This window comes from Entelurus aequoreus, linkage group LG03 (assembly GCF_033978785.1).
Source record: "Entelurus aequoreus isolate RoL-2023_Sb linkage group LG03, RoL_Eaeq_v1.1, whole genome shotgun sequence".
NCBI classification, from domain to species: domain Eukaryota; kingdom Metazoa; phylum Chordata; class Actinopteri; order Syngnathiformes; family Syngnathidae; genus Entelurus; species Entelurus aequoreus.
The window spans coordinates 48,266,459-48,292,292 of NC_084733.1; the positions used below are offsets into that span (position 1 = coordinate 48,266,459).

The 25,834-nt window shown below is 39.7% G+C and overlaps 1 protein-coding gene across 1 annotated transcript in view; it reads right to left on the bottom strand.

The window, feature by feature from the left end:
* The window catches only part of adss1 (adenylosuccinate synthase 1), a 26,476-nt gene continuing 642 nt past the window's right edge, over positions 1-25,834 (bottom strand). The window contains exons 2-13 of the mRNA XM_062040552.1: positions 19,784-19,886; positions 19,635-19,697; positions 19,369-19,419; positions 19,225-19,291; positions 16,432-16,539; positions 16,269-16,350; positions 16,083-16,209; positions 8,739-8,893; positions 671-795; positions 456-553; positions 241-390; positions 1-149 (exon numbers count right to left, since the gene is read on the bottom strand). Coding sequence (XP_061896536.1) covers positions 97-149; positions 241-390; positions 456-553; positions 671-795; positions 8,739-8,893; positions 16,083-16,209; positions 16,269-16,350; positions 16,432-16,539; positions 19,225-19,291; positions 19,369-19,419; positions 19,635-19,697; positions 19,784-19,886 — 1,182 coding nt within the window. The 3' untranslated portion in view covers positions 1-96. The remainder of the gene's footprint in view (positions 150-240; positions 391-455; positions 554-670; positions 796-8,738; positions 8,894-16,082; positions 16,210-16,268; positions 16,351-16,431; positions 16,540-19,224; positions 19,292-19,368; positions 19,420-19,634; positions 19,698-19,783; positions 19,887-25,834) is intronic.

The window sequence follows — 25,834 nt, forward strand, 5'->3', positions numbered from 1 at the left end:
TTTCGTGGGTGTAATGTTTATTACTAAGTGGAGGGGAGCAGATCTTTTTTCCGAAGAAAAATGACACATGATCTGTGCGACTTTGGATGTTTGCCTCTAAAACATCTGGATCATACACTCTCTGGACTTTCCAACGCCAACCCACTTGACTGCCGGGAGTGAGAGAGAAAGAAAAGTTACTCTCACGAAAATATATAATTATATTCATGCACGTTTAGACAAGATAAAACGTCAACCTACTGGGAACTCCAATGTGGTTCTCAATGAAGCGGATGTAGTTTTGTGCTTTGACTGGCAGGTCACTCCACCTGCGAGCAGCAGATGTGTCTGTCTTCCAGCCAGGGAAGGTCTCATATTCAACCTCCACTTTGTGCAGAACATCCATGTTTGCTAGGGTTCAAAGCAAAAATTAACATTTGCAAAGCACACATACATGCCACCTGTTTTTTTAATACCTGGGAAATGTGGAATTCTTTTGCCGTTGAGTTTGTAAGCAATGCCAACTTTAATTTCTTCCAACATATCCAAAATGTCAAGTTTTGTCAAAGCGATGCTGCAGCAGGAGTTACAGGTGAGCAAGGAATAACACACTGAAATGTAGTTATTGTGCAGAAAAAGTATGAAACGACACAAGCACTTCATGATTGTAATAACTGCTTTAACTACTTACGCAGTGAAACCATTGATCATGTGTGCGTATCTCACGATGACAAGATCCAACCAGCCGCAGCGTCGCTTCCTCCCTGTGGTCACGCCCACTTCATGACCCCTTGTCTGCAGCAGCTCCCCTACAGCCTACAAAGAACATAAGCAAACAATACCTTATTGTCAATTCCCTAATATTATGCTAATCACAACATTACTGTGTACACTAAGTATTACTGGACACTTTGATGACAACCAATAAAGAGCTGTAGCAGAAATCGACTACCACAAATACGTTCATGGTCATACTTAATTAGGGTTGCAAAAGGGTGGAACATTTCCAGGTAGTTTTTTTAAACTTTCTGGTAATGGTAAATGTATCTGCTAATATTCGAAGTCGGACAATTACATTAACACATTCTATTTATGCATTTGTTGCTCCTGAAAATGAATCTGGTAGTAATTTCCCACAATATCCATTAGTTTTTTACGGAGCCCCTAAAGGGACATGGGAATTTTTTTTTTTTAGACATGTATCTCGTGCGCACGAGAAAGTATCTCGTGGCCACGAGAAACTTTCTCGTGGCCAGAGAAACTTTTTATTAAAAAACAAAAAAAAACAAAAAATATTATTATTTTTTTTTAATAAAAAGTTTCTCGTGACCACGAGAAACTTTCTCGTGGCCACGAGAAAGCATTGGATGCGTGCTGATGGTTTGGTGTGTGTTAAAATGGCAGTTTAGGAGTTAATATGGCTGTATTTCCAATTAGGACTTTCCCCCATGTGTGTTGTGGCAACATGTGAATGCTTGATTAGTAGGTGTGAGACAAACACTTTATCTTCCTGGTTATTGTAACGCTACGTGTTTGACATTATTTAAGACTTTATCATGCCCGGGAAAGGACAGTTTTCCTCTTCTGTGGCTGTGGGGGGTGGGCGTGGCTTGCGGACCTGCAGCGAAGCGGAGTGTGTCAGTTAGTCCGATGTTGATGTGATCAAACTTCTTTCTTGCTTGGAAGATACACACACAATTGTAACTGTTATTTCTTCCTGCAAATAATAAATATGTACAACGTGTTCGGATGTATTCATTTATGTAAAATTGTCATTAAATGTAATATTGCCTGACAAAAAGTGATTCGACGTACGTAATATTTTGATATTTACACATCGCATATTTACACACGCGCATCTGACTAGAATACCCTTATGTGCATTACATATATCAACATCAACTACCTACTGTACTGTTTACTTGTTGAAATACCCTTTTTAGAGCAAATATCTACCCATATAATTTATATGTGTATATATAATATATATATATATATATATATATATATATATATATATATATATATATATATATATATATATATATATATATATATATATATATATAAACTGTCCTTTACCGGGCATGATAAAGTCTTAAATAATGTCAAACACGTAGCGTTACAATAACCAGGAAGATAAAGTGTTTGTCTCACACCTACTAATCAAGCATTCACATTTTGCCACAACACACATGGGGGAAAGTCCTAATTGGAAATACAGCCATATTAACTCCTAAACTGCCATTTTAACACACACCAAACCATCAGCACGCATCCAATGCTTTCTCGTGGCCACGAGAAAGTTTCTCGTGGCCACGAGATACATGTCTAAAAAAAAAAAAATTCCCATGTCCCATTAGGGGCTCCGTAGTTTTTTGAATAATAGTGAGTGGGGTAATCTGAAATTCCTTGTGTAATCTTGTCCGTCTGCGCACCTGATTCACTCTCTCTCTCGTCCACAGTGTGACGTGCAGCTGGCACGAGGCAGCAGCACACACCTGATGCCAATTAGGTCTCAGCCTATTTAACCTGGCTGCTCACAACACTTGAGCGCCGGAACTTTGCTTACTGTTTCCACAGTCGCATATGTCGTTGGTCTTGCCAGAGAACTGCCTAGTTTGTCTTGTGTCCATCTTCTCAGGTTTGCCTGTATTATTCCTAGCCTTGCCTACTGTCCTTATTTTGTACTTTGTTTTTATGTTTTACTTCTCTCATGAAGTATTTTTTTCCTAGCTTTGCATAGTGTCCTTATTTTGCACTTTGGTTTTCTGTTTTACTTCTTTCATGAAGTATTTTTCCTAGCCTTGTGTAGCGTTTTTGATTTAGTGTATTTTGTTTCTTAGTAGTTTTTTGCATGGTGTGTTTTTTGTGTTGACTACCATCGCCGTTGTTTTGCTACTTTGTGCTTCCTCCTAAATAAAAGGAATAACTCTTGTCCATATGCAATACGTATCTGCATCCTTGGGATCCACTTCACCTACACGTTACAGTTAACTAACTGTACTTGGAACGTCCCCTTTCTATCCCCAGATTCAATATGCCGCCCCTCTTAGTGTGATGTCATCTACAGCAGTGGTCCCCAACCTTTTTGTAGCTACGGACCGGTCAACGCTTAAAAATTTGTCCCACGGACTGTGGGGCCCGGGGTGTATGGTATTTTTATTTATTTTTTGTCATAAAGAAATGCAATCATGTGTGCTTACGGATTGTATCCCTGCAGACTGTATTGATCTATATTGATATATAATGTAGAAACCAGAAATATTAATAACAGAAAGAAACAACCCTTTTGTGCGAATGAGTGTGAATGAGTGTAAATGGGGGAGAGAGGTTTTTTGGGTTGGTGCACTAATTGTAAGTGTATCTTGTGTTTTTTATGTTGATTTAATAAAAAAATAATTTTTTTTTTATTTTATTAAAATTTTTTGTGCGGCCCGGTACCAATCGATCCACGGACCGGTGGTTGGGGACCACTGATCTAGAGAAGTAGAGCCCATTTCCCTGCTTCGACAGTTTGGATAAAGGTTTGTAAAACTATTTTTTCATCATTTAATTGCATGTTTTTGTCGCCCTGGTCCAGGATTACTTCAAATCTGATGATTATCATTATACAGGGAAAAAAATACATAAAAGATCATTTAATGGAGCTTGTGCCTGTCATGGGTATTGTCTTAAGCTTATTTTGACATTTTTAATACTTTTTCTTTTCTTTTAAACCTTGCATGCTCTGTGTGTTCCCATTCTTGTAAGGCTGCTGAAAATCTGAATTTCTCGCGAGGAGGAAAAAAATGTCCAGGTTCTTTCAGCATTTTCTCAAGCACAATTTGACTCAACTCAAGGTACAGGTCCAGTAATAAAACATCAGTAGAAGAGGTCACAAAATAGAATACTAGTGGCTAGGGCTGTAACAGTATCAAAATCTCAAAGTATAATATTATTGTGGTATATGTCCCGAAAAGACTTAAAAATGCCATAGTGTGTAAAATGAAGCGGAAGGAATGTTTAGGATAAACACACTTACTGTAATTAAACACAAACATAATGCTAAAATGCTCTAATCATATCCATTATTACAAACATGATTTAAGTGCAAAGAATTGTGCAGGAACATTCTCTGTTTCAAGCAAATATATATATATAAAAAAACAACTTACATTTGAATGTCTTTAAAGTAACAATGTAAAGATCCAGAGTAAAACAATGTTCACTTTGGTGTCTAGCAACTTTTACTTTTTGAGAAACAGTGACATGTTTATCAGTTTGGAATATGATTCTCAGAAAAGTTGACTAACGATATAACTTTTAATAACTTAAATACCTCACAAACTGAGGTTTGGCTTTGCTGGCTTCAAATGTCTTTTCTGGGTGGCGATTTATGAGGAGGCAACTTGTCCATGGTGCTGCCTTTCACCCGAGTGCAGCTGGATAGGCTCCAGTACCTCCATGTCATCGAGAGACGAGCGGTAAAAGTGGATGGATGGATTAAGAATTCATCAAAAAGTTTTTTTAGTTTACATGTACGTATTTCCCGTGATGTACAGTTTTTTTTGGTGACTTACATCTGTGCTCTGTGAAGTGACCTGCTGGGTGTGTCACATTGAAAACGCTTGAGACGAAATGAGTGTTTTGCTTTGCAAAACGCAGACTTTCTTACCTCTGCCAAAGATGTTTGTCTGTTTATTAGCAACATAACCCAATACATTTTGAATAGATTTTGATATGTCTGAAAACAATATTTCTTATCTACTACGAATAAGTACCTGCCACAGCCGTTTTTTCCCCCCCTCTCCCCTCCCCCACTTCCACCCCCACTGAGAAAGCCAGCCCGGTGTGTCTGACACCTGGACTTGTAAGACGGCAGCTGGAGAAAGTCAATCCAGCTAAGTCAGCAGGCCCTCACCGAGTCAACCCCTGGGTCCTGAAGACTTGCGCTGCTCAGCTAACTGGGATCCTGCACTCCATCTTCAACCTGAGTCTGAAGCTAGAACGGATACCAGTGCTATGGAAAACATCCTGCATAGTGCCGGTGCCCAAGAAGCCCATCCCATCGAGCTCAAATGACTTCAGACCTGTAGCCCTGACGTCCCAGGTCATGAAGGTCCTCGAGAGACTTGTGCTGGATCAGCTGAGGCCACTGGTGGCTCCTTCCCTGGATCCTCTACAGTTTGCATATCAGCCCCATGTAGGAGTGGACGATGCTGTTATCTACCTGCTGCATCATGCTCACTCTCACCTGGATGGTGGGAAGGGCACTGTGAGGATCATGTTTTTTGATTTCTCCAGTGCCTTTAACACCATTCAGCCAATTCTGATGAGTGACAAGTTGCTCAGGATGGGTGTCAGTTCATCCATTGTCTCCTGGATCACTGATTACTTGTCTGACAGGCCCCAGTTTGTGCGACTGGGGAGCTCCGTGTCGGATACTGTGGTCAGTGGTGTAGGTGCTCCACAGGGGACCGTCCTGTCTCCTTTCCTGTTCACCCTGTACACCTCAGACTTCCAGTATAGTTCCAGGTCCTGCCACCTGCAGAAATACTCTGACGACTCTGCTGTGGTCGGGTGTATCGGAGAGGGACGGGAATTGGAGTACAGGACACTGATCGCTGACTTTGTGGAGTGGTCTCAGGCGAACCATCTGGTCCTTAATGTGGACAAGACCAAGGAGCTGGTCATCGACTTCAGGAAGAGAGTGACCCCGGTGGAGCCCATCAAGATCCAGGGCCGGGAGGTGGCAGTAGTGGAGCAGTACAAGTACCTGGGAGTCCACTTGAACAGCAGACTGGACTGGAAGGACAACTGCAAAGCTGTTTACAAGAAGAGCATGAGCAGACTCTTTTTCCTGAGGAAGCTTAGGTCATTCAATGTGTGCAGCAAGCTGTTGGAGATATTTTATCAGTCTGTTGTGGCCAGTGCACTGTACTTTGCAGTGGTTTGTTGGGGGAGCATCACCAGCAAAAGGGACTCAAACCGGATTGATAATCTGATCCGGAAAGCCGGCCAAACTATTGGCACGCAATTGGAGGCATTTGTGTCAGTGAGGGACAGGAGGACACTGGACAAACTGCTCGCCATCATAGACAATCCTGCCCACCCACTCTGCCTGACAATTAAGGGACAGCGGAGTTCATACTCCAACAGGCTCCTTCAACTTCCTTCCCGCACTGTGCGATTCAATAACTCCTTCATTCCACACTCCATCCAGCTGTATAATCACTCGCCATACAGCAATAGATGACATCTGCCTATTACCTGACACCTGACATGTTAGCTACTTCTCTTTGTTTATAATGTCTATTTTCTATTTCCTGCTGGACCTACTCTCTATTTTATGCTGCTGCTGTCATATAGACTGTATATACTGTAATATTGTACATGGTCATTGGTTTATATTGTATATATGTTATAGACATAATATAATATATCTGTATATAAATTACTCTGTACACATATTATGTATATATTCGTATATATGTTAATTTTTTTTATAGCTATATTAGTCTATTTATACCTGCATTGTCCTTTCCATCATTGTAACTGAGCTACTGTGTTGAACAATTTCCCTTGTGGATCATTAAAGTTTGTCTAAGTCTAAGTCTAAGTCTAAGTCTCTAAATCTCAATTCCTGCTTATGGCGTTCCACGCCCCCATCTTGCCGGTCCCACACTTTGCAGAGGATTCTGGGAGATGTAGTGTGTTTTCAGACACAGCTAACGCTTAAGTGCCAGGAAAAAACAAGTTTTTGTTTGATACCGTCACGATATTATTGTGAAGACTTTGAAACCAAAGTACCCCGCCTTCCGCCCGATTGCAGCTGAGATAGGCTCCAGCGCCCCCCGCGACCCCGAAGGGAATAAGCGGTAGAAAATGGATGGATGGATGGATGGTTGTAGTTTGAAATGGCAAAAACTATGGTGCAGAATGAAGACTGTTTTAATATTGTGCAATTGTCATGTAGATAAGTAAAGGTAAGATCAAAATGAGTAACAGCTCTCAGTATGACACAGTTCAGTTAAAAACCACTGCATACTACAACCACATAAAACAAACATTTTTGATCCAACTGAGGAATATTATCTTAATAAAAGTGTAGCTTTTGATACAAATCTCAAATGTGTGCTCTTCCACACAGCAGTGCAATCACACATCGTGTTAGGGGATACATTTAACCCTCAGAGTATATTGGGTACTTTTTGTCCTTTCAGGTAAATGTTTGCTCCATTATTGGCCATAACTTTAGATGTGTTATTCTGAATGGAATTCTTTTTTTTCCTAAGAGGGCTTTTTTTATGAATTTTTTTTTTAAATTTCAAATTCTTTCAGCTATCAACTATATGCTGGAAAATACTTTTAGACCAATACAATATAGCCAGGACGAAAAAGTCATTAGGGAGTTAAAGGAGCTGTTTGCAACATTTACACAAATGCTTAGAGTGCGCCAACTTTCCAATGTATTTTACACAGTATATCCCGCCCTCTTACGGCTTCTAGTACGTAATGACTTAATTACATAGGTACGTAAGCCATGCACCCGCATTACCTTTAAGTGTACTTAGCTAATAAAAGAAATTGGAATAGCTTTGCATTAGCTGTCATTGAATGTATACTCTATCATAAAAACATGACTGCAAATTGTTCGTTGCTTCTCAGGGACTGTTTTTGTATGTGTGCACGTGCTCCCTGCACGTACGTGTTGACGAGACCGGGTGAGTGAACGCTGTAAACACCAATCAGTTTATTTGGGCCAGTAAAATTTTCAATACTTTGTAACTGAAAAATGTAAACAATTGTCAAACAAATGTGTTCTTTCAAACCACTAATGGTAACAAAAGCTGTTATTGTTAAGGTGGTGTTCTTGTTATATTTTTTGCTTTGAGGAAGTTGCAAACAGCACCTTTAAGAGTGCAGAAAAAAAACTTTAGATTTATATTATTTTCAAAATTTTTGTCAAAATACCTTAATCAACTTCAGTCTTAAATCAAAACAGCAAACATGTTTTAATTTCCCCTCAGGGATTAATAAAGTATTTCTGATTCCGATGTTACGGTTTTTAAACAATTTTAATGCCAATTTGTCCTATTTATGTCAGTTTTTTTATTTGTAAAAAAATGCATTAAATGAGTTATCATCCATACAGTAAATGTCAAAAAGCTGAAGTGCTGGGGTAAAGAGCAGGCCTGACTATACAGAAGATTATTATTAACAGAAAAACATTTCATGCATTATTACATTTTTTAAGTTAGGGTTAACTCATATGATTTTTTTTTTTCAAAATAAGAAAACTGACGCAATTAGATCAAATGGGCATTTAAAGAGTTAAAATAAAAATACAGTAAATATACATTAAATGTTAGCTATTTTTATTTAGGACTTAAGTAGATTTAGAGATTTAAGCAAAACAAGTAGAAAAAAATATCAATCATAAATTAGTATATACTTTTTATAAACTTTTCCGTCCTGGCACAACTTAGTATTACTACAGTATTAAATGATGTATTCCCCAGAGGGTTCAACATTGTGGTCACTTTCCTAAGTAACATAACCTGTGCTTGTCACTGTATTCTCAAGATGAACTCTGGCCCTAAATGTATCTTTGTCAACATGTGACCTGCATGCGAGCAGAGGTGTCAGTCAGTAAACGCCTTGCATGCTCCTTGGGCCAGCTGTCTGAGTAACAGTCACATGATCCAAAATATATGTATCAAGTTTACTGTAAGTATGTTACATAAGTATTTGTTTCTATGCAATAAGACACTTACATTGAGTTGCTCAGTTGGGAAGGCTCCAATTCCCACCCGGGTGGTGTAGGCCTTTGCTACACCGAATACATCACCAATATTCGACGGCGGGATCCCAAGTCCAGTGCAAGCCCCGCCCACGGTGCAGTTTGATGATGTCACAAAGGGATAGGTACCTTAGGAGAGAATTGATTGAATTACTGCAGGACAAAAAAATCCATCTATCCCATCCATTTTCTACCGCTTTTCTCTTTCGGGGTCACAGAGGGGGCCGGAGCCTTTCCCAAAAATCCTCATATCCAAATACTGTAATAATAAATAATAATAATGAATTGCATTTGTTACGCACTTTACATTTGTTAAAATCTCAAAGTGCTACAAAGTATTAAAAATAAAAATAGAAAGTAAGAATATATAATAAAAAAAATTAAAATAGAAATGAATCATGACACACACTAGATAAAACAGAAACATAGATAAAGTAGAAATAAGAGCCTGAAAGCACTGGATAAAAAAACAGATAAGCAAGCAGTACATTTAAAAACAAGAAGGCAGAGAAATGAGATAAAAGCTGTGCTAAAAAGGTGGGTTTTTAGTCCCTTCTTAAAATGGTCGACCGACTGTGGTGCTCTAAGATGGTCGGGGAGAGCGTTCCAAAGTTCGGGAGCGGTCGGGCAGAAAGCCCGGCGGCCCATTGATTGTAGCTTTGTCCTGATGGGTTTGAGGAGGTTAGTGTTTGAGGAGCGGAGGCTGCGGGTAGGGGGTTGAGGGGAAACTAGGTCCTTGAGGTAGGAGGGGGCGTTGCCGTAGATGCATTGGTGAGTGAGCAGGTTGATCTTAAATTGGGTCCGGGATGCAATAGGGAGCCAGTGGAGTGATTTGAGGATAGGTGTGATATGATCACGCTTGCGCACTCTCGTCAGGATCCTCGCTGCGCTATTTTGAATGTACTGGAGCTTTTTGATGCTCTTTTTGGGGACCCTGACGAGGAGTGCGTTGCAGTAATCAAGCCTGGAGGAGATGAAGGCATGGACGAGACTTTCAGTGTCGGTTGGGGTGAGTGAGGGGCGGAGTCTTGAGATGTTGCGGAGGTGAAAGAAAAAGGTTTTGCGCAGATAGTTGATGTGGGCTTCAAAGTTCAGGTGGGGGTCCATTTTCACTCCCAGGTTGGTGACAACTGGGGAGAGTGGCAGGTCCTGTCCAGAGAAGGTGATGCTGGTTATGGGGCATGTGTTGATCTGGTGTGGGGTGCCTATTTTCATGACCACTGTTTTTGAGCTATTGAGCTGCAGGAAGTTGATGCTCATCCATGCCTTTATCTCCTCCAGGCAGGTGGTGAGAATGGAGAGGGGCGTTGGAAATGAGGGTGAGGTTTGCATTGTTTGCAGGTAGAGCTGTGTATCATCAGCATAGCAATGGAAGGAAATTCCATGCCTGCTGATGATACGGCCAAGGGGTAGTAGATACATGGTGAACAGGGTGGGGCCGAGGACAGATCCCTGGGGTACACCGCAGGTGACAGGCAGGGTGCGCGAATGTGAACCTCCCAGGGAGACATATTCTGACCGACCGGAGATGTAGGACTTGAACCACTGTAGTGCTGTATTGTTGAGACAGATGGTGGATTGAAGGCGACTGATTAGGATGTTGTGGTCGACAGTGTCAAATGCGGCTGTAAGGTCCAGTAGGATTAACAGAGAGGGGGAGCCGGCATCCGCCGCCATCAGGAGGTCGTTAGTGACCCTGACCAGGGCGGTTTCTGTACTGTGGGCAGAACGGAAACCAGATTGAAATTTTTCGCTAATGTTGTTGAGTTTGAGATGAGTTTGGAGCTGTGAGGAGACTACTTTCTCCAGTATTTTAGAGAGGAATGGTAGGTTTGAGATGTGCCTGTAGTTGGAGAGGGTGTCTGGGTCGAGGGAGGGTTTTTTAAGAAGAGGGGTGAGGATGGCGGTCTTAAGAGTTAGTGGAATGTGGCCGGTCTGAAAGGAGAGGTTGATGATGTTGGTGATCAGGGGGCTTATTGTACAGATGTTGGTTTTGACTAGGGTGGTGGGAAGAGGGTCCAGGGCACATGTAGAGGGCTTCATTCTTCTGACAATGTCCTCAATCTCTTGCTGTGTAGTGCTGGTGAAAGATGAGAGGGGGTTAGGGATCAGAGGCAGTGGGATGATGGTTGGGACAATTTGAGTGACGGGGCCAGAAAGGAGGGAGCGGATGTTGTCTACCTTAGTTCTGAAGAACTCAAGGTAGGTGTTGCATTGATCAGCTGTTGTGTTATGGTGTTTGGAGGATTGTGGTTGCAGAAAGTGGTTGACGGGGGAGAAGAGTGTTTTAGAGTTGCCAGGGTTTTTGTTGATTATGTTGGAGTAAAATTGTGACTGTGCCTCCCTGAGAGATCTTGCGTAGGCCTTTTGGTGTTCCCTAAAGGCCTGTCTGTGGACAGTTAGCCCAGTGGAGTTTCGTCGCCGTTCCAGAGCCCGCCCGGCCGTCTTCATTTTCCTCAGCTCGGGTGTGAACCAGGGGGCTGAGTGTGAGAAGGTGACTGTAACAGGGGCGTGGAGGTCGAGGAGGTTTTTCAAATTGGTGTTGTAGTGGTCGACTGCATCGCTCAAGGATGGGGGGATTGCAGCAGAGAGGAGTTCCAGGTCGAAGGTGAAAGTGGCGGGGTTTATGTTTTTAAAATTACGGAAATTGATTTGGCGTTTGGGCTTGATATGAGAGGTAGGGAACGGTAGCTCCATGGAAATGACCTTGTGGTCAGACACGCCCAGTGAGTAGGCGACCAGATTTTTGATGGGAGTGGAGTCTGTGATGACCAGGTCAAGAGTGTGTCCCCTGCTGTGTGTAGGGGTATCCACATGTTGTGTGAGGTCCAGAGAGTCCAGTAGTTGTAAGAAATCAGATGCAAATTGGCAGGATGGGTTGTCCACATGGATGTTTATGTCTCCCAGAATTATGACATTTGTGGATGTTGAGCAGAGGGTGGTGAGGAGGTCAGAAACTTCGGAGATGAAAGTTGCGTTTTGTTTGGGTGGTCGGTAAATGAGGAGCAGGGTCATGGAAAAGGGGGGTTTGCAGTTGAATGCAAAGCATTCGAAAGTGGACAGCGGTGGCAGGGGGACAGGGGACAGTTCCATGTGGAACTGTAGACCATAGGGGTCAAACCAGAGGCGCAAGGGGCAGATCTGGCCTGCCACACATCATTTAACGTGGTCCGGAATGTAATTTGAATCGGCCCGCCGCATCATTTAACATGGTCTGGGAACTCATTTTATGTGGCCCACTGCATCATTTAAAGTAGTCCGCCGCCTCATTTAATGTCATCCGCAGCATCATTTAACGTGGTCCACAGCGTCGTTTACATTGGCCTGCCGCATAATTTAATATGGTCCGGAATGTAACTTGAAGTGGTCCGCCGCTTCATTTTAATGTCATCCGCAGCATCATTTAATGTGGTCCGCTGCCTCATTTAATGTCATCCGCAGCATAATTTAACGTGACCCGCCGCATCATTTAACATGTAATTTCATGTGGCCTGCCGCATCATTTAATGTGGTCCAAGGCGTCATTTAATATGGTCCCCAGCGTCATTCAAAGTAGCCCGTCGTATTATTTAATGTGGTCTGGAACACTATTTCATGTGGCCCGCCGCCTCATTTAACATGGTCTGGGACATCTTTTTATGTGGCCCGTTGTGTCATTTAAGGTGGTCCAAGGCGTCATTTAATATGGTCTCCAGCGTCATTCGTCGTATTATTTAATGTGGTCTGGGACGTCTTTTTATGTGGCCCGTTGCGTCATTTAATGTGGTTAGCCGCGTCATTTAATGTGGTCTGCCGCTTTATTTAATGTGTTCCGCCGCATCATTTAAATGTGATCTGGCAAGTTATTTCATGTGGCCAGTCATATCATTTAACATTATACGTCACATTTTTAATGTTGTCCGTCGTATAATTTCATGTGGTCTGGGACGTCCTTTTATGTAGAGCGCTGCATCAATTAATGTGGTCCGCAGTATCATTTAATATGGTCCGGAAAGTAAGTTCATGTGGCCCGCCTCATCATTTTTTGTGGTCTGGGACGTCACTTAATATGGCCTGCTGTGTCATTTAATATGGTACGCCGCATCATTTCATGTTGTCTGGGACATCATTTTACGTGGCCCGCCACATCATTGCATTATTTAATGTCGCCCGTTGCATCACTATAGACACATACACATATATATAGTCGTGATCAAAAGTTTACATACACTCGTAAAGAACATAATGTCATGGCTGTCTTGAGTTTCCAATAATTTCTACAACTCTCATTTTTTTGTGATAGAGTGATTGGAGCACATACTTGTTGGTCACAAAAAACACTCATGAAGTTTGGTTCTTTTATTAATTTATTATGGGTCTACTGAAAATGTGACCAAATCTGCTGGGTCAAAAGTATACATACAGCAATGTTAATATTTGGTTACATGTCCCTTGGCAAGTTTCACTGCAATAAGGCACTTTTGGTAGCCATCCACAAGCTTCTGGCAAGCTTCTGGTTGAATTTTTGACCACTCCTCTTGACAAAATTGGTGCAGTTCAGCTAAATTTGTTGGTTTTCTGACATGGACTTGTTTCTTCAGCATTGTCCGCACATCAGGACTTTGGGAAGGCCATTCTAAAACCTTAATTCTAGTCTGATTTAGCCATTCCTTTACCACTTTTGACGTGTGTTTAATATACTATATATATACAGTATATATATATATATATATATATATATATATATATATATATATATATATATATATATATATATATTAGGGCTGCAACTAACGATTAATTTGATAATCGATTAATCTGTCGATTATTACTTCAATTAATAATCGGATAAAAGAGACAAACTACATTTCTATCCTTTCCAGTATTTTATTAGAAAAAAACAGCATACTGGCACCATACTTACTTTGATTATTGTTTCTCAGCTGTTTGTACATGTTGCAGTTTATAAATAAAGGTTTATTAAAAAATAAAATAAAAATAAAAATAATAATTTAAAAAATAAAAAAATAAAAATGGCCTCTGCGCAACGAATCGATGACTAAATTAATCGGCAACTATTTTTATAATCGATTTTAATCGATTAGTTGTTGCAGCCCTAATATATATATATATATATATATATATATATATATATATATATATATATATATATATATATATATATATATATATATATATATATATATATATATATATATATATATATACATATATATATACAAACCCCGTTTCCATGAGTTGGGAAATTGTGTTAGATGTAAATATAAACGGAATACAATGATTTGCAAATCATTTTCAACCCATATTCATTTGAATATGCTACAAAGACAAGATATTTGATGTTCAAACTGATAAACTTTTTTTTGTTGCAAATAATCATTAACTTTAGAATTTGATGCCAGCAACACGTTGACAAAGAAGTTGGGAAAGGTGGCAGTAAATACTGATAAAGTTGAGGAATGCTCATTAAACACTTATTTGGAACATCCCACAGGTGAACAGGCAAATTGGGAACAGGTGGGTGCCATGATTGGGTATAAAAGTAGATTCCATGAAATGCTCAGTCATTCACAAACAAGGATGGGGCGAGGGTCACCACTTTGTCAACAAATGCATGAGCAAATTGTTGAACAGTTTAAGAAAAACCTTTCTCAACCAGCTATTGCAAGGAATTTAGGGATTTCACCATCTACGGTCCGTAATATCATCAAAGGGTTCAGAGAATCTGGAGAAATCACTGCACGTAAGCAGCTAAGCCCGTGACCTTCGATCCTTCAGTCTGTACTGCATCAACAAGCGACATCAGTGTGTAAAGGATATCACCACATGGGCTCAGGAACACTTCAGAAACCCACTGTCAGTAACTACAGTTGGTCGCTACATCTGTAAGTGCAAGTTAAAACTCTCCTATGCAAGGCGAAAACCGTTTATCAACAACACCCAGAAACGCCGTCGGCTTCGCTGGGCCTGAGCTCATCTAAGATGGACTGATACAAAGTGGAAAAGTGTTCTGTGGTCCACATTTCAAATTGTTTTTGGAAACTGTGGACGTCGTGTCCTCCGGACCAAAGAGGAAAAGAACCATCCGGATTGTTAAGTTGAAAAGCCAGCATGTGTGATGGTATGGGGGTGTATTAGTGCCCAAGACATGGGTAACTTACACATCTGTGACGGCGCCATTAATGCTGAAAGGTACATACAGGTTTTGGAGCAACATATGTTGCCATCCAAGCAACGTTATCATGGACGCCCCTGCTTATTTCAGCAAGACAATGCCAAGCCACATGTTACATCAATGTGGCTTCATAGTAAAAGAGTGCGGGTACTAGACTGGCCTGCCTGTAGTCCAGACCTGTCTCCCATTGAAAATGTGTGGCGCATTATGAAGCCTAAAATACCACAACGGAGACCCCCGGACTGTTGAACAACTTAAGCTGTACATCAAGCAAGAATGGGAAAGAATTCCACCTGAGAAGCTTAAAAAATGTGTCTCCTCAGTTCCCAAACGTTTACTGAGTGTTGTTAAAAGGAAAGGTCATGTAACACAGTGGTGAAGATGCCCTTTCCCAACTACTTTGGCACGTGTTGCAGCCATGAAATTCTAAGTTCATTATTATTTGCAAAAAAAAAAAAAAGTTTATGAGTTTGAACATCAAATATCTTGTCTTTGTAGTGCATTCAATTGAATGTGGGTTGAAAAGGATTTGCAAATCATTGTATTCCGTTTATATTTACATCTAACACAATTTCCCAACTCATATGGAAACGGGGTTTGTATATATATACTGTGTATACCACATATATATATATATATATATATATATATATATATATATATATATATATATATATATATATATATATATATATATATATATATATATATATATATATATATATATATATATATATATATATATATATATATATATATATATATATGTGTGGTCTGCCCCTTCATGTATATGGCCTGCGAAGGCTGGAATTAATATTAATTAATTTTGCTTTTTGACAGAAATATATACCTCATGTGTTTTACACTTTCATATGTAACAAGATGTTGCAAACATTTTTTGGGAGAGTTATCAAAAATAAATACTGCCTGTCACCTAGACTTAGAATTTCAAAGCGATGTATCTATCAATATGTTAGTGAAACATATAATAATCAACATTTTTGCCTCAGCAAATTGTGTAACAATGCTATTTTACATTCACATGGAGTTACTCTTACAAGTGGCCTCTGAGGGCTGCAATAATTGCGATGTGGCCTTTATTAAAAACAAGTTTGACACCCCTGCTGTAAACATAAATCCTACCAAAGTCAATATCGAGGAGAGCAGCGTTAGCCCCTTCAACCAGAATTTTCTTTGGGGATCCATGAATGGCTTCATACATGTAAAAGACTCCATCCCTCACCATGGGCCGCAACCTTTCTCCATACTCCTGCAGAGCAGAACTTGTGTTTTCATGTCAGGAGCAGAGACAATTTCGTATTTCCTTACTTTAAGTTGTTTCAGTTGGTCATCAGCATCAACGACCAAGGTTGGATACATGGATTGATACTGGTGGACAAGGTTTTTGAATCTAAATTCATAAAAAGTAATGTACAATATCATATAACTAGGACAGTAACGGTGTTGTGTTGTTTATATAACTTCCTCTTACCGGCCAGAGAAGTCCTTAAAGTCACCCAAAAGGTCGCATACACGAAGGCCCGTGCGAGATGCCTTGCTGGAGTATGCAGGTCCAATACCCTTCTTGGTTGTTCCAATGCTGCCATCACAAAGCATTCAACTGTTACTCATACAGGCAGATATTGAAAGGTCCCCCTATTATGCAAAAGCGAAACTGTGGTATGCAGGCTCCATCTAGTGCATGCGGCTCTTTGACCACTCTGATGCGGCTCAGCTGCATACTTGCCGACCCTCCCTATTCACCCGGGAGACTTCCAGATTTCAGTGCCACTCCCTGTAATTTCCTGGGACGATTATTCTACGATATTCACTCTATCAACACTAATAAGGGCATACTGTGATGACACAGCATTTGGCGCCCTCTACAGCCAGCATTAATAGCGTATCAGATACATTTTGCATGCAGCTACTACTTGCACACGTAAGTGACAGCAAGGCATACTTGGTCCACAGCCATACAGGTTACACTGACGGTAGCAATATGAACAACTTTAACACTCTTACTAATATGCGCCACACTGTGAAGCCACACCAAACAAGAATGACAAACACATTTCGGGAGAACATCCGCACTGTAACACAACATAAACACAACAGAACAAATACCCAGAATCCCATGCAGCCCTAACTCTTCCGGGCTACATTATACACCCCCGCTACTTTGTGGCTCCCATTGTTTTCTTTAATTTGTGAAACTGGTCACAATGGCTCTTTGAGTGGTAAAGGTTGCCGACCCCTGATCTAGTGGTACACTAAACAATCACTTAATTAAATAATCAAACAAAGTGTTACTGTTCAAATGGTGTGTAATGTAACAGTGGCCAAAAATATGAAATATATTTCTTAAACAGAACCTCTGACTTGTTTTTAATGAATACTTGGGCCTACTACGCTACTGTATTTTAATGTTGGTCATTATGGTGGTACTTGGAGACAAGTTTTTTCTAAGGTGGTACTAGGTGACAAAGGTTTGAGAACCACTGCAATAAATTATTTGTTTTCATTTTACCCCTTTCATATATTTTTCTGCGGTCCCTGCCAGGGTTTCTCGTTGTTCCCATTGGGTTGATTTTTCTCCTGCCCTAATGTGGGATCTGCGCTAATGATGTCGTTGTGGTTTGTGCAGCCCTTTGAGACATTTGCTATTAAGGCCTGTATAAGTAAAGTTTGATTGATTGATCGATTGAAATAAGTTAGTATGTTGTGCCCTGGGCTACCGGCCGCAAAAAGAGACAATGTCCTGATAAATCTGAGTGGTCCTTGAGCAAGAAAGGTCGACACAGTGCTGTGGGAAAAATCCCATCTAATGCCCGTGTATATAATAATAGACTGGATACAGATGTAGCCATTACTCTCTCGAAAAACAAATTGAATTGTGTGTACTCTGCTGTTGTTGTCTTGTGACTCAGCTGTCAATGTAATGATGTCAATGTAAATCCTGTTCAGCCCCCTGTTCAGGGATTACCAAAGAAAGGTGTTAGTTTGGATGAAATTAATAGATAAATGAATTATGGATACAAAGAAGCAAGTAAACAACAATTAATGGCCAATGCATCAACATCTTATTTGAATAAAGTGCAACCAACATCTCTTCAGGTTGAATTCGCCATAGATGCACCCGATAAAAATAAGTGGAACCTTTTTTTGACCTGCTACTCTCATTATAGGTTTCGGCGACACACGGACCAAATGGCAAAGGGTATCATGAATGAAGTTGAAAACGTGAGCAAAGTTTGACCTCTTTTTCAGTCATAAATAACTTTTTTTTTAAAACTTTTTCAATAGTGCTAATATAGTATGTTAATCACACAGTTTTCAACCTTCTGTCTCAACCTAGTGCGTCAGCGAATTTGCTCAGCTGTCACTTCCGTTGTGTCCGTCGCATCCTTTGCGGTTTAAAGTTAAGTTGTGGCTTCATATTATTGTGTTGTGTCGTTTTTATTTGTGCTGTAGCTTAAAGTTGTTATGTTGTTATTAATGATATTGTTTTGTGGCTTTTGCATTATATATAATCCTTCTTTGGATTACGCCACAGCGGGGCAGACAGATTTCAATCCAATCAATCAATCAATGCTTATTTATACAGCCCTTAATCACAAGTGTCGCTGCTTTTAACGTCCTTATCATAAAAAGTGCTGAGCTTCATATAGTTTCTTTTTTTGTAGTATCGATAAAATCGATATATTGCCTTTTAAAACAATGTTGGAATCGATACCTATCTACCGGAAAGCCAACTTGGCGAGCACATATTGATATACTTAAAATCTAGGACTATAAATCGATCATTTGTTACACCCCAGATCTGTTTTCACTGCTTTTTAGGGGCCAGGATGGCACCATACACTGTAGGATTATGTCTGTTTTTGCATAGAAACATGCATGGAGTTTCCTGATTTTGTTGAAATATTTGTACAAAATTATCAAAATTCCATTTTGGTAATCAATGTGCATTTTTCAAATTGCGACTTTAATTTTGGTTTAGAAACAATTCAATTGCAACCTTCATCGACAGGACGGCTGTTTTAGAAAATCTCTAAAAAAAAATGCCACCGATTTAGGGAAAGTAAGGAAAATTGATATATTGTGGCGGACTCTAGGACCCAGGTCTCACACCCAGTAGACCTCAGGTGGGGGCGTAGTCAAATATATGTTTAGGCACTGAGTGTGTCCTCAAACCGCCACGTTAGTAACAGCCATACTGGTGACCCCGACGTGATCCAATGTGGCTGCGGCTAATACCGGACTTTAAAGTGACGAAGCTTACTTCTTTCCTTCCTGTGCCTGTCTTTCCGTTTCCTGTAAGCCATCGACAACCTGATGGAAATCAAACACTGAGGAAAGAAGAGAAACAAGTTTCACAAGAATTATAAACGCAATAAAATGTTAACACATGCAAGACCTTACGCACCGATGTGAGCTCTATCTGACACAATTAGTCTCTTTTCCCAGCCTTTCAGACCTGATGAGAGAACAAATGTCACAATTATTCATGCTCTACACTTACGGAGCACTTTATTAGGTACACCACCTGATCCAAAAAAATCTGCCATTACAAAGATAGCGATGCTCAGTTGTCAGGGATAATAATAGTGAGGTCTCATATTGTTTAATACATACCTCACGGACAACTGGTTTATTTTTGTAAAGTTTGTGTAATAACGTTGCGCAAAATACCTTTCTTCTCATTCTTGTCTCCCTCCTCAAACAGGCCGGGTAAATGTATGACCACACCATTACCTGCAAGAGCAGAAGAGAAAACAATCAAAGAAGTGAACTGTACCAATTTTGTGCTATTATAATTTCCATTTATTTTATTTCTTTACCGATGAGAGAGATGCTTTTTGGGTTGATGATTCCACTGGGGAGAAGGTGGAAGTCATACTCTTTACCATCCACTACCACCGTATGTCCTGCGTTGTTGCCACCCTAAAAAGGAAAAGCATAATATGTAAAAAAAATGCTATTATTAACGTTAGCCCCCACCACCATCATCTCCTGGGGCACTGTTGGTCTTGTTCCAAAGATGAATAATGTGTTATGGTCTCATGAAACCAAAGTTGAACCTTTTGACATGCAGCTTTGTGGTGCAAAAACAACACAATCTGCACAGTGCATAAGAGATGTTCTTGCAATCTGACAGACTGGGTTATATTACTTTAAATATGTTTTAAATAGTTTATTTTATTAAGTATAAAGACATTTTAGAGGTCCCACAGTAGTGTATTGGAAGTGCATCATCCAAAATCTAGCCTTGAGGCTGGAATTTAGACAGTTAAAAAGCTATTGTAGTAAGATGTCGTTTTGTGTATCTGTCGCTTTAATGCTAATGAGCTGTGTTTATACAGAACGTGTGACTCTAAGAAGCCCTATCGTGCACCGAGTACCTCAAAGCAGACAAAACAGAGACCGGGCGAAATCACGAGTGTCAGCACATTTCCATTCAGAATAATCACGTATTGTGTTTACTGGGGCTGCTTGCATTACCCCTCCCTGCAGAAGCAGCCTCAGTGATGTTAACTAGGGAACTCCTGAATAAATAGAGGAGCACGTGGGACTGTACCTTAGAGCGTAGGGGGAAACTGTAACTGAGTGTGCAGCCCAATACGTCTCTCCTCATGAGTAAAATTCAACTCTGTCTCTGCTTGATTCCTTCTTCTTGTCTTGTGTAATAGATAGTTCGGTGTTTGAACCTGACAGTAATTTGATGTGTGTTCATGCACTGTGTTGGTTTTGTTCTTGGAACAAGGTGATGTTCATGCACAGTTCATTTTGTGCACCAGTAAAAAAACATCTAACTTTGTCTTGAATTAAAAAAAAATATATATAATAATATTTTTCACTAAAGAAGGGTTCGGTGAATGCGCATTTGAAACTGGTGGGGTTCGGTACTTCCAACAAGGTTAAGAACCACTGTAGAGGGCTGCCAAAATGATCTGTTTCTCAGCTATGGTCCGTATGGGCTGCGGCGGTGCAAAAAAAACAGAAGAAGTCTGAAGCTAAAGTTATGAGCGCAAAAATTATGCCTAAAGTGGTGAAGATGTATTTTCATTTGCACTTTAATTTTGTTGAAAGTTCAGTAATACTTTTGTTTAGTTTTGTCATTTTAGCACAACATAATTGTATGTAAATACATTTTTTGTCAGTCGAATCCCTTCTTATGTAGTATATTTGAGTTTCAGTTTATTTCGAATTGGTTAGTACTTTTTTTTCTAATCAGCCTGACTTAAGCCTAAGGTTCATGTCCATCCATCCATTTTCTACCGCGTGTCCCTTTCGGGACCTCATCTGCATTCGGCAGAAGGCGGGGTACACCCTGGACAAGTCGCCACCTCATCGCAGGGCCAACACAGAGACAGACAGACAACATTCACACTCACATTCACACACTAGAGACAATTTACTGTTGCCAATCAACCTATCCCCAGGTGCATGCCTCTGGAGGTGGGAGGAAGTCGGAGTACACGGAGGGAACCCATGCAGTCACGAGGAGAACATGCAAACTCCACACAGAAAAACCCAGAGCCTGGGAATCAAAGCCAGGACCTTCTTATTGTGAGGCAACAGCACAAACCCCTGTTTCACCGTGCTGCCTCAAGGTTTATATGGTGATTACAATGATTAGAATAAATAATAATCTTTGTGATTAACACATGGTTTCATATCATTTGACAAGGTTGCAAACTATAAGTAAGTTAGATATCATTATTGAATGTGATTAAAATCAAGAGTAAGATGACTAATTCAGTGTTTGTATTTGAGTGTGGCCCGGGGTCTTTTGTAATGGAAAACCCTTGGTATAACCAATGTTGACTCATTGTCAAAATTGGTCAGAAAGTCAAGGTTATTTTAATTTTTATTGTATAAATGAGGGTTAAATAAGTGTCAGAATTGGTTGAAAATTCAACGCTATTTCTATGTCGATCATAGCAAGCACTTTCAATGTTCTTTTCAAAGTCTGACTTCAGTGTTGGTCTCAACTTTCAGCCTGACCATATCGCAATGTTGATTCAATCACTTTTTGCTGTCTGAGTAATGTTTTCGATCTGCAGGTGTTGCAGTCATGAATCCACCGTCCCTCAAGTCAATTCACTTAACATTTTCCAGCCGGAAGGCACATTTGCTTAAAAAAACCTCCAAAATGATACAATTTGTAGCTCCCACGTCAATAGCTGGCTGACAGATAGTTACAGTAGCATAGCAACAGGCTTTATTTTAAAATGTGTAGGGAAGCGTTTTTTTTTTTTTTTTTTGCAAAGCTGTCTTCCATGAAGTAGTCACAAACCAGGCTCATCTAGCGAGGTGCAGGACCCAGACAGTGTTTTGTCCACGAGGAGTCAATTTTGCATTGAAAGGGACTCAAAATGTGTGGGGGGACATGAAGGGGACTGTGCACTTTGGCTGATGTAAACGGTAGTCATTTTGGACCGGAAAAAAATGAGTATTTGGGCCTATTTTCTGTGCTTTATTAGTAACTACATCCTAATCACACTCACACAAGCTTTCATTGCATTTCATGCATTCATGAAACCTGGAATTCTACAATTTAACATTTTAACAGAAGACAATTGTTAAGTTAATTTTGTTTGATAAATACACAACAGTGTTTCACATATATTAATTTACTTGTGGTGTCCTGTCACATGTAGAAAATAAATAAATTAAATCAAAAAAATTAAAACATAATTTTTTAAAAAAGATTTTACGATACAAAAAGTAACACATGAGTAGTAACATGAGGCAAAGTAACACAAAAAAGGTAGGGTAAGGTATTATTTTCAAATAGTCTTGGCATTTGCATAATAACACCGACGCGCAACATGCAGTGACATAAATGCTGGGAAAAGCAGCTTTTTTATGCAGAATCAGAATCGATAGGCGAATGTGCAGATGTATCTAATGTTGTGAATCTATATAATGTTCATTAAGTTTATTTTCCAGTGTCTGAAATAATTAGCGGTGACGACTTCAAGATATATATTTAAACAGTGTACACCTTAAAATACATATTATGATAGTTTTGAAAAGGGTGGTGTGGTTTGAATCTGGGAATGCCTCCAGAATCGAACATTTTGCAGACAGACTCAAAACATTTGTTAAAAAGTGACCGTGGGGCAAAATGTATGCAAAATTTACACCTAAGCATATTCAATACATATTATCTAGACCAGTATTTCCCAATCATAGGGGCCATTGTTGGGCTGCGAGCAGCCATTAGAGGTCCTCCAAAAAATATCTGTTTCTCAGCTGTGGTCCGCATGGGCGGTAGCGGTACTTAGGTGTAATACACTTTTCCACCACTTGTGGCAGTAATGACAATATCAAACAAACAGAAAAAGTCTGGAGCTTAAGTCATAGAGAAGTTTCTCAAGCGCAAAAATTATGACTAAATTGTAGGGTTGTCCGATAATATCGGCCTGCCGATATTATCGGCCGATAAATGCGTTAAAATGTAATATCGGAAATTATCGATATCGTTTTTTTTATTATCTGTATCGGCTTTTTTAAAATTTTTATTAAATCAACATAAAAAACACAAGATACACTTACAATTAGTGCACCAACCCAAAAAACCTCCCTCCCCCCATTTCTTTCTGTTATCAATATTCTGGTTCCTACATTATATATCAATATATATCAATACAGTCTGCAAGGGATACAGTCTGTAAGCACACATGATTGTGCGTGCTGCTGGTCCACTAATAGTACTAACCTTTAACAGTTAATTTTACTCATTTTCATTAATTACTAGTTTCTATGTAACTGTTTTTATATTGTTTTACTTTCTTTTTTATTCAAGAAAATGTTTTTAATTTAGTTATCTTATTTTTTTTTTTTTTAAAAAAGTACCTTATCTTCACCATACATGGTTGTCCAAATTAGGCATAATAATGTGTTAATTCCACGACTGCATATATTGGTTGATATCGGTATCGGTTGATATCGGTATCGGTAATTAAAGAGTTGGACAATATCGGAATATCGGATATCGGCAAAAAGCCATTATCGGACATCCCTACTAAATTGGTGAAGCGGTATTTTCATTTATTGACAGTTTATTTTAGAAACATATATATTAATATAATTCATTATTAATTTAGTTAGAATGTATTTAATTTAGCACTGTGTAATTGTATGTAAAGGTATTTTTAATCAGTTTTCAGAGTTCCTTCTTTTGCATCATATGTCATTTGTTGTTATTTTGGTAATCAGCCTGACCTAAAGCTTGATAATAATCTTTGTGATTAACACATGGTTTCATATTATTTGACAATGTTTGTCCTGTTAAACTGTAAGTAAGTTAGATATAATTATTGGGTGATGTATTGAATATACTTGATATATCGCGGGTTTGTCTCTGTGCGATGTAGAAAAGGACTATATCGTGAGTTTTCGAGTATACGTTCTCACGCAGTTGCTTTCAGCTGCGGGCATTACACTACAGGCGTTTCTCACTCTTTCTTGTCTCTCCTTCTCACAGAGACATAAAACAAGCGCACCCTCTTACATACATCACATACTGTCGCCTCGCAGAGCAGAGAGGTAGCAGAGAGGAATGTATCATAGGTAAAGTTAGCTGTATCAGCTAACTTCTGTGGCAGGTGCAAGCGGAGCGGTGCGAGTGGTAATATGAGAGAGAGAAGGTGCGAATCTGGTAACAAATGGAGGAAGAAGAATTAATTCCCAAGCAAAACAGCACGGGGTCCATCGTCTGGCGGTGGTTTGGCTTCAAGCGGGAAGATATTGAACAGACAACCGTAATATGTCAAGTATGCGGCAAAAGCGTTGCTACAAAAAGCAGCAGCACTGCTAATTTGTAGCATCATTTGAAAAGTCACCCGCTAGAGAATGAAGAGTGCTTGAAACTCTGCGTGTCAACATCTCTGGCCGGTGCCACACCAACAAAATGTCAGAGCAACCAGCACTGACCCAATTGAGCCTGGCGTCTTCCATTTCCACATCAACACCGTATGAAAAAAATAGTCAATAGAAGGAGATAATGTCTGCAGTAACCTACCACATAGGGAAGGACATACACTATTTGATTTCCTATTATGCAGCTCATTTTTATTTGACAGTTATTAAAATATCTTGTGTGACATCATGCACAAAAGTGCACTTTATTAGTTTTAAAATATTGTAGTGGCTTTCTGTACAAAAAAGTGCACTTTAATTTAGTGTTGATTTGATATGTCATCTTAGTGACATCATGTACAAAAGTGCACTAATAGCTTGTTTTAAAATGTCTCTGACAATCTTGCACTTTCTGTTTTGAAATGACATGAATGTTTGTGCCACTGCTTAATAACTGTTTAATAAATACTCTTTTGGTAGATTGACTTAGTTGTGATTTCCCTCTCTGCATGAAAGTTTAAAATGAGCATATATTAATGCAGTATAAACAATAATGTTTTAATGTAGACACATAGAATCATCATACTGGTGTGATTATATGCATCAAGTGTTCATTCAAGGCTAAGGCAAAATATTGAGATATATATCGTGTATCGTGGCATGGCCTAAAAATATTGAGATATTAATAAAAGGCCATATTGCCCAGCCCTACATTGTCTCATCTGAAAACCCCAATCAAGAAGACCACTCTTCTGCGTCCATGTCGATCCATGGTCTTATCTACTTCACACACAACCTGTTTGGCCTATTTTAGCACCCTCGGCTGAGAAGGTCCAGTCCACCCCTGACTATGTGCTTTAAAGCTGGCCTTCTCACATATCCAACCACCCTGAGAATGTGACCTATTGCTCTGGTCCATTTGCTGCTTGTCAGTGGAGAAAGCTCAACACTCAGCAACTGTTGGCTGCTTGTCCAGAACTTGAGTCACCTCTGATTTTGGAGCAGTTATGCATCTTATGTAA